This window comes from Haliaeetus albicilla, chromosome 21 (assembly GCF_947461875.1).
Source record: "Haliaeetus albicilla chromosome 21, bHalAlb1.1, whole genome shotgun sequence".
NCBI lineage: Eukaryota > Metazoa > Chordata > Aves > Accipitriformes > Accipitridae > Haliaeetus > Haliaeetus albicilla.
In genome coordinates, this window is record NC_091503.1 from 20,731,471 (window position 1) to 20,748,201 (window position 16,731).

Sequence of the window (16,731 nt, forward strand, 5' to 3'; positions counted from 1 at the left end):
TCTAGAAAAGGGATAGAAAATAGGAGCTATTTGATGTCTCTACTTTAAAAACATTACAACAAATACTTAAAAAAAAAAGGAATGTCCTGTTTTTTACAATCTTTTGAAATCAAAATTTGTATACAACCTAGAGAGATGTCTAACTTACTAATACATTTGCTTACTAAAACCTCTGGATTCTTCTTTTTGTTTTTTGACCTGTAAACTTAACAACTTTGAAAAGAAGTATTTAAGTTTTTGAAGGCTTTAATACCAAAACCCATTTAAAATGTAACTTTAAAAGAAGCATTAAAAATCTATTTTAATTTTCAACTCAGGCCTGTCCCATTCCCCAAAACCCCAACACTACACACAAGCATGCCCAGCCGAACTACTTCTGTAACTCCTTTCACATGCTTCACCAAACCTCTGCTTGTCAATTTATTCCATGTATTACTCTGCATAAAAGCACAGTAACATGCTTGAAATAGGCACCTAGCAGATTAGCTTAAAGAAAATTTTGCTGTGCAAACTGCCTGAGATCAACAACTTCTTTCTCCACAGAATTTGCCTAGTAAATTTGCAGCGACATGCTGACTTTGGTAGCAAAATTACTATTCTTGTACTCAAAGCCAATATGGGAAAGGTTGACAGGTCTACTCCTTTCCAACACAACAACCGATGTTAAGCTCCAAGAGACACGGTGACAGACAATACAGACACAATTAACTGACAACAGGAAATAAGGAGATTAAGAACCTAGCCTCTAAAACTCGAGGGCTATAATTATTTTAAAAAAATTGATTTTTGCATCTTTTCAGATCTTATCATAGTTTAAAGGCCATACTGACAAACTAAGCACCTTTGCTACCAAATTCTTGAGACAGTTTAGTCAAGTATTGCCAGTCATCATAATCACCTTCCCAAACTGACTTCCTACACTACAATAACTCTTACACTTATTGATGGCAGACATCATCACACAGGAATCTTTACAAAATGCACAAGCAGAAACACCCCGAACTCTGGTATGCTGTGCAGGCTGCTAGTCACTGTCAGAAAATAGTTGCTTCCTTAATAATTTGTTTCTCTCCAGATACACTTTTACATTTAAAACACAACATTTTCAAACAACATGTGGTATTCTCAATGGAATTTTACTCCAATAGCCCAAAGCCCATCTACAGCTCAAATATTTTAAAAGATATGATAATCCTTCTTTCTTGAAAAATTGTTCATTCTTATTTAAGTCCTCCCTGAATCTTTTTCCCCTCCTTGGCTTTGCAGCCTAAGTCCAGCCAGGCTTTTATTAGCTCAGGCACAAAACAAAGCAAGAGTGGCAAAGAGACAAGCCAATGTCTAAAAATAGAGAAGGTGCACGGATGCTTTCATGTGGTGGAGAGCACCTGATTAGGTACCAAATGAGTGCACAGCCCCAGCCTGGATACAGTGGGCAAAGCAGCACTCCAAGTTAAGGGAGGGAGAGTTTTAGAACATGAGAGTCTGTATCACCGTGCAGAAATTCACTGGGGTCTAGCTGAGTGTTCTAGCTCACATTTGGCAGCAGCATGCTAAGCACAGTTGCACTGTGAAAAAAAAAAAAAAATTATTCCCTTATAAGATTTGTCTTAATGCAGCACAAAATTCCCAACCAAACTCTAAATTAGAAAACACTGTCATCTTACAATGAAATCAAGCTGCCAGTCCTGGCAAGTTTTAGAACAGGAGAGAGATATTTAGCAATTAGCACACCGAAACATAAAATACAAAGCTGTTGATAATAAGAGAAAAAAAATCAAGCACTGTCAGTGAGTACTACAAGGTAAGCTACTCAGAGAAGCAAGGCACAGAAAGCAAAGGAGCTGAGACACAAGCAACACACACATGCTATCACACCAACTGCAGATGATTAAATGTAATCAAAGCTTCCAATTTATAATAAGCAGCAGAGTGCTGCCAGGAGTTGCTAACTGCACTCAATCTCTTTATTCTGAAACACCATCATTTCTGGAGATAACACTTTAAATAGTATCTTTAAAGAGCATGAGAGAATGCAGGCAGAAAGTCAGGAGGATGAAAGGTAGAGGAAGAAGAAAAGTTAAATTGGAGAAGAACAAAGAAAGGCATAAACTTTAATCTATGGATATGCTTGCACAGAAACGATGAGGTTTAGTATAAAGATTAGCTGTGTATGTTTAAAGAGCCTGCATGCTGCTAAGTCAACCTTGGCTTCGGGGCCCAGCCATCTGCATGCTAAACCAGACCCAGTCTGTGGCCTGTTGCTGGCATCTATTCAGAGGCAGTTAAGAAAGGAGATCTAGGTTTCTGCACTGGGTTATTAAGTGTGCACAATTGATCCCTTACTGCAGTTACACAATGGAATGTCTCTTTCATAGAGAGAACAGTGAAAAATGTATTCTTTCCTGATGAATGCTTTTCCTGGTACTGCAAATACCCATGTTTTAAACTTAACATTCAGCTCAATCAATAAGGTCAATAGGTGTATTTAAATCAAACAGGGAGTTTTACCCCACTTTTCAGCAAAGTATTTCAACTACTTTGTTTCTAGTATTTAAAGAAGTACTTCAAATTCTACTTAAAATATTCATACACAGCTTTATAGTTCCATTTAGTATCACCTGTGTTGTGATCTGCAGTCAGCTCTACTACTCAGGATGAGCATAGGCTGAATCACTCTTGACAACAGAAAATCTCAGATAACAGAGTGTACATGCGGGAGCATGTTGTAGGCACTCCCAAACACAAAATCAACTAATTTGACTCTGCAGTGTTACCTCTGTAAAGCCAGTCTCTGCACTCTTGAGTTTTAAGAGACCCCCATCAGCTTTGCCTCATTACCTGAGCACATGGTCATCCTGCACTGCATCTGAACTAGTAAAACAGTAGTGGAGGCCCACACCCACCTACTTTTTGCCCTTTCCTATCCCTGGCATTGCTCTTGACTCCATCATTGCCACCTCCTCCCATTTCCAAGTTCACAAGGACAGCCTCGAACACCAGGTACAGCACAGACAGCACAGGCTAACGAAGCCTTGCTAGACACCCAGTATTTGCACGGTGCAGCCAGGCTGTGGAAGTCCAGCATTGAGTCTTCTGATCTGACTCCGCACGGGAGGAGGTGAGGCCCCGCAAAGCTTATCAGCTAAACTTGCGCGACACCGAGCCGCAATTCTTCTGTTTCAGGAACTGCAACTCAGCTAATTATCTCTGCCATAAATAACCCACAGCCTAAATGATCTACCTAGAGATCTGCCTGCATAGCGAATAGAGTTACACAAAACAAGATAGAAGAAATAAAGCAGAATTATGTGTAGTCTCTCAAAAAGTTGACAGAAATCCTTAGAAGAGAATGAGAAGTCATATATTAAGGACAAAAGACTCAGAACAAGTAGAGAAGTCTGAAACACCATGAAAATTCACATGGAAGGGTACACGGGTTCTGAACTCTGATAAGCATTACGCTAATTAGTGACCCAAGAAGGCAAATAATATTGAGGTCAGCAGTTTTTGGTTAGTAACATTAGGATAAGAACATGAAGGAGCAAAGTAGGTGAGCAGCAACCCTGCAAACAAAATTCAGGTTTGACAAATACAGAATTAAGTTAAAAATTATTCAAAAAGTTTATCACATTAATTTTTCAGTGCAGCTTTCCCACTTTGACCATCATCACTAACATTTTAAAGAAGAGGCAGCAGCAGCACTCAATTCTCAACAATTTTCAATGTAATAAGGAGTCGACTGTTTCATTTTTGCTTAAATAGCCATTCTATTAAAAAATGGCTAAAAGTTATGTTGTTTGATTTGTAACTCCAGACCAGTTCAATCTATTTCATCTACTACATCTGCAAACTGAGACACAAAAGTAAAAGAGCATGAGTAGAAAGATAGGCTACAAAAGAAGCTGCAGCTAAGGCAAGCATCCCATTTCACATACTCTTAGATTAACAGTACTGGGCCAAAGAAGTGACCTGCCTCATATGCAGAAACAGCTATAGGGAGAGAACAACAACAAAAAAGAGTAACATGGTTTTTAAAAGAATCATGAATTACTCAATCTAGATCTTTAAGAGAAAAACAACAACAAAAAAACCCACATAGCACCCTTTGCTCCTTCCATTTAGAGGTAAAGTTCTGTAGGGAATCTACTGCCTTCTATTTTGGATGCAAAGTAGAATGATAATTATAAAAGTATTTCAAGTACAAAGCTTTTCCACCATTATTTGGAAAAAAACATACAAGTTTCCTAGTCTAACCAAAGACTCACCTTCAGCTCACTAAACTCTGACACTGCTCATTACAGCTACCAGTCAACACAGTCAGACTTATATCACTCCTAAATGTTTCCTGAAAATAAGAAAATGAGCTAATTTATTTTTATTTTCCTACATAACAACTGCATGTCATCATTAATGTTTCCATTTTCTTTCATTTATATACACTGCTGATGAGAAATTCCTCCCTCAAAATTCAGTTCTGCCATTGCATTTTATACTATCTCATTTCAAAATCCACAAAGACCTAGCATTTACTTTCCCTTTTTAATCACAGCAAAGGCAAGCAGACAAGAGGTCATTTATGCGAGTGACTCATTTGCCTCTGTCTTTTCTGAACCATGATGAAGATGCAGATACCTTGAGAAAAACAAGCATTTAAACTGGGAGATCCTCCAGAAGTCATCCTACAACACCCTTCTTGACAAAAGATGACAGATTAAGATTGAGTTGGCTTGGAGAGATTGTTATAAAACTCATTTTACACCTTGGTCACATGAGTGCAAGAGTATTTTCAAAGTCTATTTGATCTCTCTTGCACACAAGCCATGAATTTCTTCCTCATTCAGGTAAGAAATTCTCAAATAGCAACCAATAATATGGGTCAGACCACGTACCAGAAGAACCGTAACTCAGAAAACACATGAGCACTGCAAAACACTAAAGGCATTCAGCCCAACCAACACTGTGGATCTGCATTTCTGGGTTTAAACTAGCACAAAGTTGCAAGATACCATTCTGAAATTTCAAATAAAGGTGCACCACAATCCTTGAGGCATGTGCAAAGCTTTTATCTGTGAGTGTAGTTGGCAGTAAGGATGGATTACACTAAGGGCACAAAGCTTGCACACTGTTAATATTTCTGAAAAAAGTTTCCCATTGCCACATTCACATCTGCAAAACTGAAATTTCAAAAGCTACTTGAGAGGATGCGGCCTGCCCCAAAGAGTAGTTAAACAAGAGAGAAGAGATTAGACTGATGCCTGTCTAGGTTCAGTACTCATCCACTATGCCCTGCTGAGCACTTGAAAACAGAACTAGCAAGAGCTAACTTCTAACTTTCACCATGGGGAAGTCAGACATCCCCCCCCCTTCAGCACACAGCATTTCTGACAGGGGGAAGTAAGGGGGAATCCAGCCATGGAACTGGGATGCTGAGAGGGACAGAACACCTACTGAATTTATTAACAAAATTCAAGATACTGTTCCATTGAAAGAGACCTTAAGAGAACACTTAAATGCTGCATCTTCAAACACACTTTCATCATCCTTTTGATGGACACACAAGTGTTTCCAATTAGATTATTTCACAGCCAATTTACACAGATTCTCAATCATTATGTTTGATGTAATAAACAGTAAAAATTCAGTGTTAAAATACGAGTTACAACTATGCAATGAAAATTAGCAACTTGACATGAACTTAGCTACAATGTTATAAACACCTCGAACAATAAACATACTATGGACTTGGAAGCTCTCGACAAAGAAACTACATGGCAAGCTGTCCAGTGTTCAATGGTCTGTTTACAAGAACTGCTTTTCCTTTTTGTTTTCAACTTGGACCTCAACCAGAACACACATGAAGACTGTAGTACCACCCCAGAGAATGCCAGTTTCTCATACACATTTTCAGGAGGATGGAAAAAAGCTTGGTGGATACTGTTGAGTTTTGTCATTTGGTTGGTTCGTTTGTTTTCCTCCAACATGTACTTTGAGGAGTTTCATCATGTTGTTGGGCATCTGTGTCTGTACCTCTCTTTTGCCTTTCGTTATCCTTCCAGTCCTGGTCCCCAAGTATCCTTTCTCTATATTCTACCATGTCAGCAGCAAATCCATTAACTAGCCATCTTTTGTGTTTCCTTATGTGTCAGTTTGCAGACACTGAAGCAGCATTTCTCAAGGGCACTCCCATCAAGAGCGCAGGTACAAGGATTAGATTTACAGCAGCAGAAGAATGAGAACTATCTAAAACTTTCTTCTTTTTAAAGGTAACAGGCACTATGGAAAATACCAGATTGTTTTCTAGACAGTTTGTTTCAGAATAGCATATCTGCTGTGGTCACAGTAAGAAGCTCCAAAACAGCAAAACCTGAGTGGTGGGATGATGTTCCATCATACACTTCTAAAAAGACCTTCAGAACCATCTTTTTATCCCAATACAGTACAACAGCAAAGCACAGGAAGACTGCAAATGGTTTCTGCTCTTACTCCCTTATATAACTACAAAGTTCTCTTTTAAAAAAACACACTCAAACTCAACTACTAGTTGCTGAGCATTCAGAGGATACCTAAGTAATGTATTAATGTCTTCAGCTGCATACAGTGAATATAGGAACATTTCTTTATTTTACCAAATGGCCAATTTCTATTTCAGCCTGATTTCATTAGATAAAATTATCTGAAAAACACATTTGAAGTCTAAAGGAAATTTAAAAAAATCTCAAAATAGGGAATGACAACATGGTATGACAGGAAGGAAAAAATACCAAAAATCATCAAAATGCTTAGGACTTGCATCATTCAGGGAGGTGGCACTACTGAGCCAAAACAAGTCTGGAGCACACCAGACTTGGATCACATTGCATACATAAAGAACTCGCATCGACAGATGCTGACAAAGAAACTTTCCAAAGCAGACCACGATGCTGCTCATTCGGGACCATAAAGCAGCTCTGCCAGTAGAAAACTTCCACCAGCTCTGTGCCTCCACTGGAATGCTCTGTTGACTTATCTTTAGCAAAAGCTCATCTACTGTAAAACAAGCCTTGGCTTTTGAATCACAAAGTAAAACTGAAGTAAATATTCAACAATAAGAACTCTTAAGTATTAAAAATTACATTGCAGCCAGTGCCAGTCACTGTACAAATTAATTCATTTTGCAGATAAACTTCCCCTTCCACTTCACCCAATACTTTTTCCTTCAAGTCTGAAAGAATCAAATTTGTGAAAGGCCTTCTCAGCTACACTGCACATGATTTTAATCATGAAGTCAGACAAAAAGTGGAAAACACTTGGGAAGAAGTATCAAGTACTGCAGTTTCTTATCTAAGATCTGCTGTTCCTTGTCATCATGTAAGAAATATTAAGCAAAACAGACAGCTTCACACACTTGTATTTAATCCTAGAAAAATTATTCTAGTAGCTCAAGAGAGAATTTTGAAGCCTTATATTAGAAGAAAATGTAATCTTGCCTGGAGGCTTTTGTACACTACTTAGTTGGGATTGACTTTTATGTTTAAAAAGAGACTGTGGAATAAACAAAGAAAATGTAAACTCAATAAATAGGGTATCATGTACATTTTTTCAATTTATTTGCAAGTCTAAAATATTCTCCAATACAAAAAATTTTCAGGAAAAAAAAGATATTTAAAGTGTTGACACTTTCAGCAATGTGTTTTGAAAACAAAGCATCAAATTACTTTATAGAAAGTTTACAGTTCACAATGCATCCTGGTAGTTTTTTAAATATATTGAACAGTATCTTTACAAACACAAGCAGAGATAAGCATGTCATTCTGGCCACAGCAGCTGCTTTGATTCATGTTTTTAAAATTCTTGGAATATACGTACACTGCAAAAAGAAGATGCAGTGACGCCACGAGTCTCACAGTAAGCCAGTACTAGCCTACTATCTATGCTGTTACTAAACACGAAGAGGGAGCAGCACAGGCTTGGTGGGGGCTAGCATCTAGAAAACAGACCATAAGTACATACCCTGTTGGTAATGCACCTTGAGCCTCTTTGCCCCTGTCTTCAGCATCACCATTAACCATGCTAGTTACCATGCACTAACACAAGCACACAGCAATGTTTCAGACATACCTTTCTAGGGCTGTGCTGATTGTTTTTTGATGGTACAGTACTTATTTTGAGGTATACAAGAAAATATATTCATGGCTTAATCTTCAAAAGAGTAATTGTGGTATAAACCTTTGTCCTGAGTTATAACACTTAAATAGCAAATAAGTTACTATAGGACAATAAATCATTAGGGACTTCACTGCGGGCTGTTACCATATAGATTTCCCTATGGTGATCTATGTGAAATGAGACAGAACATTCAGATTACCTCCTAGTGAGAAAGTAACACCTTACAAGGCACTAACTTCACATTATCCAAGGAAGATGTAGGTGTATTTGGTAAGCACATACATGCTTGAGGATGTCTCTATTCAGGATGTAACAAAATGCCAAATAAAGGTTGCCAGTGATGACTAAGGAATGTATTCGTTCAGGATATGGTTATGAATTTCAGTAGATGTTTTGATGACCGAGTTGGGTTTTTTAATTATTATTTTTAGATTAAAAGGCAACTATCAAAAATAAATGCCAGAACTGCAGAGTTTAATTAATACTAACCAAGGAGAACAGCATTAGAAAGCCATTGATTCCCTTTTCCCCCCGAAACAAGAAATGACATAAAGGGACACCCTCCCATGGCACTGAAAAAACCTGTGTAACCCCTACTCATCACCAACATGGATATCTTGAGCTCACGTCATTGATTTTCAACTGCTGTTTGCAATGCATTTTTCTGACGGACCTTCATACAGCAAATTTTCAATCTGCTTGCTGTTAACTTCCAGACCTCCTCCCTCAGCCTCCAGCGAACACCCATCACATGCCACAGAAGGATCATAAAGACTCAAGATCAACTCAAGCTCCAGCAGACCTCAAACTCTGATGACCAATTTCATATCAACATACAAAGTCAGGTACTGACTGGACAAGCTTCTACCCTTCTACTGTCTCTTGTAAAAAGACACACAGCAACATTACTTCCAGGCAACAGCATGACTGTTTTAACTTGGTGCTTTGGGCCACAAGTTAATTTGATAGTCGAGTCCTGTGGTGCAAATCATTGCACAGCGGGGGTCTTTTCTTTGTAGGCTGCACTTACTGAATCTCCAGCCAACACTTACACACTTCCTTAAAGAGCCTTCTCCACACTGCTGTCAGTAACAGACATCCTCACAAAACACAAGGAACCAAGCAATCGGAGAATTTATTCAGTTAAGCAACAGCATCTGCACAGCATTGCTGCAGCAGCTGGCATTTCGCTATAGTAGGCAGTAATTGTTTCCATTAATAGATTCAAACCATGCCCAGGGCCGACCAAATAAGCAAAGACATTGTACTACTTTCCCACCATTAAGGACAGTCTGCCCATGCCAGAGACACCACCATCACAGCCAGAGGCAGCTACCGCTACTGCTACTCAATCGGCACCCAACTGCAGAGGAATGAAGGAGTTCAAACCTGATAATGTCTCAAACACAACAGCAACAAGTACATTTGTCAATTTAAAAGATTTAGCTCTAATCTTATTACTAGAAGTACCACCACACTGACTCCCTGAACAACAGATGCCTGCCTGTGTATGCGGCACTGCAGGCCTGAGACCAAGAAGGGATTCATGAGCTTTGTTCCCAAAACTTTGCACCAAGATTTGCACCCCAGCTCTGCGCGGTACACACACCTGCATGGAAGGGCAGCTGGTGTGCGCTGCTTCTCTCTGAGCTCAGGTTCTGCAGAACAGGGACTTCTTAGGCACCTCCTGAAGTATTTTCAATCTAGCCCACACCAGGGTCACTACAATGTGCTTAGAAGTATCATTTAACTTTAAATTCTTAAACTATTAAATTACAGTGAATCTAATTAGAAGTCTGAAATCTTATCATACACACATTTAATAAACCTACTAGATGCACAACAGAGCAAAGGTAATCTTGTTCTCAAAACAAGAAAGCTGTCTCTATTATTTATAGAAAGAGGGCAAAGGAGGTGAAAATAAAACTTTTCCTTTACTCCTCACGTCCCCAAAGAAAAGGACCAAAAAAATCCATTTTAAGAGAGCTGTACATTTTTTAAATTCGTAATTCATCTCAATAAACAACATATTCAAGGTGTATTGACTAGTAATCCAGATCTCAAAAAACACCTCTGGCTGCAGTAATAAGCAACGCATGCGCACCTGCCCCTTCTAAACACAGAAGGTAAGCGTGTCTACAGGCCTGCTAATCCTTTTAACAAATCTTTCCATGTTCCACAATGTAGGTATTTCTAACATCATAAAACAGAAAAATTGGTGTGTTCTACTCAGAAATACTTGAACATAATACTCAGTAGGCCAAAAGCAGAGAAGGCTACAAAGCAATGATTGCCTAAACATGGGCATACCAAGCACAGTTTTCCTTCTCTTCAAACACTTTATCTATTTCTGTTCTGAAATACTGCCAGCTAAGTACTACTAACTGCTTACCCACAATTCCAACAGCCTCCAACGGTAGTTTCCTCTAGCAATGCCATTTAAAGACCAAAGCACAAGGTCCTAACAGCTGTCTGGATCTTATAAACATGGTAAAATAATGGATGTTGCATTTACTCACCATTCAAGCCACCTTAGGAAGAACCAAGAGCCATGCCACATAGTATTTTGGATTACAAGTCTGTGCCTCATTTTGTTTCAAATTACATGACATTTAAGAGCAGCGATTTCAAGGAACTGCATCTAGAGTCCCATCTGAGGTATCAATGAATTAAAGCAATGCAAAAATAGGTCCTGAAATGCCATTTTCCAACCCCACATTTCATAAGACAAATGTACCTCTTCTGCAAACGTTCAAAGCTAACAGTTCACATCCTGAACATTGATGTCTAACAGGAAAGTTAACAGAAGAGGTCAAAGTCAGATTACTTTTACAATTTCCTGCAAAGATAAAAGTTGCTGCCTGCTATTATTTTATGATCTACCTCAGAGAGGTGATAATTTGAAGTATACACATCAAAGACATGATCTCATTGATCATTCCTTCAGATATGGAAATAATTAGCAGCTGTCCTATCTCAGCTTCCACGAGTTTCAGTTTGAAAAAGTGACCATTACCAGAAATGCATATCCTCTCCCTACAACAGTGCTCTTCTCTCATCTCTGATGCTTTTCAAAGCAACATATCAAAAAAGTTAAAGTGCCACAACCACTACACAAAGGTCTATGTACTAAAGACCATCCAAAATTGTGTTTTCTCCAAGGCACGGGGAGCAACAGCTGTTTTCTGAAAACAAGAGTTTTAGGACAAGCTGCCTAGGGATGAAATCTGTGCTTCAGATATTCATCTTTGACAATATCATGACCTACAAAAACTAGATAGCTAGGAACAGATGTGCGTGTCTATCTGTTTTATTAAAGAGCTTAAACCTACTCAAAAAAGCCCCCATATATTCTGGAATTTTTAGTAATTTAGAGCTATAAGAAGAGTTTTACCTAAGTAGAATTGGGCCTTGGTACTACTTACCCGTTATCAAAATGAAGATGGAAGAAGACAGAGCAAGCAAGTTGTAAAATGTTGTTTTTTTTTTTTTAAATTAAAAAAAAAAAAAAAAAAAAAAGAGTTAAGCCAGGCAAGGAAGATACTTTCAGAGAAAAGTGGTAATTTTAAGTTCAGCTCTACACTCAGATGACTTCTTTCTTATTTTCTGCCCTGAGATTTTAAATAAGGCAAAGTTTGCACACAGCTACTGTGCTCTAATGGAATAAATTGCCCAATAGACGAATTTTTGTTTCGGTCAAAACTACAGTCGAAATACTATGTCAGTTCTACTGTCTCCATAGTTCCTTGTTTATTTCTGTCAAGACAAATATTTTGCTTACTAAAGGAAAAATCCTGTCATGAAGAACTGTTGTCAGGGAACTAAAATAAAACATTTCTTTTCAGATCCTATGTGTTAAAAAAATGTAGCTAAAAGGAAAGGTTGGAGGAAAGCATATTTTAACAACCAAAAGCAGAGGAGGAACCCCACAAAACCTAATTTGTCCTACTAAAAATAACATCCCTAACATAATGTCAAATCTGTCATAGACAGAGAGATGTGCGAAGTTTCCATTGTAAAAAATTACGCAAAGATTTTGAAAGATTGTAACTCCATACTCTCATAGTTACATTTTAATACTGTACCTTATTGCCAACAACCAAATACAAACGTTTATAGCAAGACAGCAGGATGTATACAATTGGCTTTGAAACATAATACCCATTTCTAAAAGACTGTAAGTTAGAACAATTTTTTTCAGGAACAGTGTACTTTGAAAAAGAAAATTCAGATTCCCAGGTGAAGACAGAAAAAAAATCAGGGGGTTGTCAGAAAGACAAGACGTTCTTCTGGGGAAGAAAGGGAGATCTATATTGGTTTTGGGGAGGAAATGGATGAGACACAGGAGAGGTAACTAAAACAACACACAAGCATACTTAAGCAGATATAAAGGAAGCTACTGCTAGTAATAATAGTAAAACAAGGGTTAAAAGTATGAAGTCCAACAACCAACTTACAAAAACTTTGCCAGCACTAGAGGTTATACCTGATATCAGCTAATGAAAACCGTTCCTTTCTGAACTGTCTCCTATTATTTCAGTTGATAAAGATTTTCTTGTGCCTTTCAGACTCAGATTGTTCAGTTTTACTATGTTGTTTTTCCTCCTGTCTTAGTTTAGAACACTAGAAGTCATGTGTCTGTGGAGAATGGTAGGCCCGCTGCTTATAAAGAGACAGAACACTTGTATTTAATAACAATTACTATTTTGTAGCTGTGTTTGTTAAGGTGTGCATGCTGTGTGGTCTAGCAGTTAGAACATGCAGTCAGAACCCTGTTCTAATTTATGGTTACAACTTACTGCTTACAACACTGAAAGCTGGACAAATGACAGCACTGTCTGGGATTTTAGCCTTTTTTCACCACTTGTAAAACTAGCATTACTTGCCCATCTAAAATTCTTCAGAATTACCTTTAATAAAGCCTACAGACTGTTTAACAGCATGCATCTGAACTTAGATTTAATTCCAGAACTCCTTACAGAATAGGCAAAGCTAGTAAAATCTGATTTTCCTAACCTTGGATATTCTTCCAAGAGCAAATTTTATAATGTTGTAATTATTAAAGAGCTACCCAATTTTACTTCAGAAAATTCTGTTGGTACCTTTAAAATTATAACTGAGAGAACAAAGCAAATAAAGAGCATGGTCCTGAATTCTGCTCCCCACACCCTATAGTCTCTTGGCTTCAGCTGAATTAAGAAAAGCAGCCCTAGAAACCAAATTTGCTTTAGAAGGCTACTTATTCTCATTCCAAAGTGCAGTACAAACTTGTACTTCCATTCAGCTAGAAAAGGGAAATTTCCATATAAAAAGATAAAATGTAAAAAAGGAAAGGTAAGACTAAACAGAATATTAAAATAATGCATATAGTAGAGAAAGACAAATTAATCACCCTAACAAGTGAAATCATTTTTGCAATGACATGGTTGCTCTGAAAGAAAAATCCAGTTGAGCTATATAAAAACAAGCTACACAAAGAAAACCAAAAATCCATTTGACATCTCTAACCCTGCCAAGGCATCAATCCAAGTACAAGCAGCAACTACTCAGCAATTCAGAGCCAGTTTATACAGACATTTTATGGTGGGTACACATAGAAGAACAGATTTTTCATCAGAAGAAATTAAACTATCTTGAGCAAAAAATAGAGATCAACAGTTTAGCACTGAGGAAAACGTAAGGATCTTCACAAGGCACTAGAAAGTCCATTAGGCATCTCAACAGGTTACATACAACATTTGCCATTGAGAAAGTACCCAAACTATGTATTTGCACTATTGCCAGTTACTTCGTATTTCTGACTGTTATTTCCAATAACACATCAGGCAGTTGTTTCAAACACACAAGTTACACATGTAGCAGCCAGCCAAATTCCAGCCTCACATTGGGCTGGAAGCAGGACAGCTATCACTTGCCAACACAGCTGTCAATGGTGAAGTCGCACACAAGCATCACAGGTCACCCGTAAGGCTCTTGGCGCAGAACCAGAAGCCAATTCCAACCAAGTTAAGAGAATTTTTATATATTACAGGAATTACAGCCAGATAAACACAAGCCACACAAGCTCTCAGAAGACAGAGAGTCACTGCACAGTCTCACTGAATACCTGCAGGCCAACGTGCACAACAAGCAAAATTCACACATTACAGGCTCTTTATTAAATCATCTGGCCCTTAGGCTCTTTAGTCTATTGAAATAATGATTGTTAAATCTTAATTCTGTTCTTGCTTTGTAAACTCTATTTGTATTTCATGTTTTATATCTGTCAAATCCACTCACTTTAAAGAGTTAATGTTATTGTAGCAGTGCTGTGATGGAGGCCATATATACGCTTCAAATAAACAGGAGGGAATAAAACCTATACTTTCTAAAATAGAATAGTCTCAAGAAAAACAAGATTTCCATTTTACGGATGGGATGCTAAGATCCACAGAGGCAGCACGCCTTGTAGAAGATCACACAAAGATCTGTGAAAGGGGCCAGAAACAAGCACAGATCTTTCAAGACCGAGGCCAGCACATTAGCCACAACAATGCTTCTGAAGACAATGCAAGCTGGATTAAAGTTGAACTGGTGTGATTACAGCTATATTCCAGTATCTGGATTAACACGAGAAGCACCTTTGCATCTCGGACATGTAAAAATAGAAAAGGTCTCAACCTTTTCTGCTGGAAAACTATAAAAGAGTGACATACCATCTTTGAAAAAACCCCATATTCTCACACTGCAGTTTCTTCATAACTCCTATGAACTCGATCAAAAATATTCTTAATAAAACCTCAAGTAGTAGGAACGTGTTTAGATTAAAATCTCTATAACCATGCAAACGATTTCACACTTCTTGGCATTAAATACATTTAACAGATCAACTTAAGTTGAGCAGTCAACAGGTAACTGAACAGATAAGCATGCAACGTAGCTATTCCCCTTACACCTCCCTGTCTTTCCCCACACTCCCTCAAAGGGAAGAAATCTTTTCCTGTTCTGATCTATTTTTACAGTCTAGTGCATTGGTATTTTGGATTATTCCCAAGGGTATTCTTTACTGGGGCATCACAACTAAATGCCAGATTTCAAAATTATTTTAGCATATTCTCATAGGCTACTTCACAGAACAACACTGAATTAATAAAGGATCTAGCAATTACGGGCTTTTCAAATGCAAATACGTTAAAACCTAGTAAACAAACTTAAAAAAAAAATACCATCACTAGCATAAAATTCAGATCCTGCTTCTTGTTCCCCCACAGGTTCCATCAAGTTACTAGCAGCCTGCACCCAAGGGAAATTCCTGAAAACAGCACGCACGGTCAGTTTAAGTCCTTACCTAATCAACAGCTTATTTTTTGAGCAGTTAATCAAGAAATCAGCTTTTAAACCTGGGAGGCCAGTAGGGATCTTCTGTCTCCACACCCCAGCGCGGGTACCCCCGGCTCCGCTCTGGAAGCCAGGAGAGGAAGGTCCGCTCCTCACTTCCCAGGGATGCAAGCCCAACGCAGCGACCCCCCGGCTGGCGCTCGCCCTCGCCCGCTCCCCCCAACACCGCAGCCCCTGAAAGGCACCGAGCGAGAACTTCGGGACCCCGCCGCTCCCCTAACAAAGCCAGGCGAAGCCTCTGCCAGGCTGAGGCAGAGCAACCGGGGCTGGGTTTTCCTTTGGGGCACGGCGACCCGGGTTTTTACCTTTCTCCCTGCTTGCTGTTGGAAGGCGGCGGGTGAAGCACGGTCTGGTTCCCTTCCATCTCCACGATGCACTTGGTATTCAGGTCCAGCTCTGCGAGGCGACACGGCGGGGGGCTGTACCGGGGGCCAGAGCACCCCCCCACACACCCCCCTCCCGCCTTCTCCTCACAGCTCGCCCCCCGCCGGCTCCCCCTCAGCGGGGGCAGGCTGGCAGGCGTGCCTGAGCGAGGCAGCGAGGGGCAGGCGGCGGCGGGGGGGGTGTGTGGTGTGTGTGGGGGGGTGTGTGTGAGGGGGTTTATCCTCCCGCCACCCGGGGGAGAAGGGGGACGCCGCGCCCGCCTCAGGCGCGCCCCGGTGCCGCCCCCTCCCCACAGCCCCGGACCCCGCCGCCCCCATTTCCCCAGAGCCGGTTTACCTCTCCTGTTCATCGGCCGGACCCTGACGGCAACTTTCACCTTGGTGTCCGACATCTTTTTCCCCCTCCCCTCCTCCCCTCTCCCGGGAGCGGCGGGCCGGCCCCGCTCAGCGGCAGCGGCGGTTCGCGGCCTCGCAGCGCCGCGCACAGCGACACGGCGGAGAGCCAACGTCCATGCCGGGCCGGGGCGAGGGCGGGGGGCCGGGGCAGGCGGGGAAGGCGAGAGAGGCGGCGAGGGAGGGAGAGGAGGAGGGTCCGGCGCCGGGGAGGGCGGTGGCGGCTCAGCCCCAGCCGCCTCCCTGCTCAGCCGCGGTCCACACCGGCTCTGGCGCTGGCTGCCGACGGCCTCTTTTGCATAACCGCTGCTGCCGCCGCCGCCGCCACCTCCTCCCCGCCAATCCCAGCCGCCATCTTCCACCTCCTCCCGCCGCGCCGCCGGGATTGCGGCGCCCAGGCAAGAGGCGAGGGGGCGGGGAAAGGCGGCGGCGG

At 40.5% G+C, this 16,731-nt stretch overlaps 1 protein-coding gene across 5 annotated transcripts in view; it reads right to left on the reverse strand.

Annotated features, from left to right (window-relative positions):
• Positions 1-16,731, reverse strand: part of KIF13A (kinesin family member 13A) — a 116,357-nt gene extending 99,626 nt beyond the window's left edge. For 2 of the 5 annotated variants that reach the window (XM_069809181.1, XM_069809180.1), the window contains exons 1-2: positions 16,243-16,728; positions 15,828-15,918 (exon numbers count right to left, since the gene is read on the reverse strand). In XM_069809181.1, coding sequence (XP_069665282.1) covers positions 15,828-15,918; positions 16,243-16,297 — 146 coding nt within the window. In that variant the 5' untranslated portion in view covers positions 16,298-16,728. Of the gene's footprint in view, positions 1-15,827; positions 15,919-16,242 lie in introns of all 5 variants that reach the window. The other 3 variants (XM_069809184.1, XM_069809182.1, XM_069809183.1) reach the window with 2 other exon arrangements.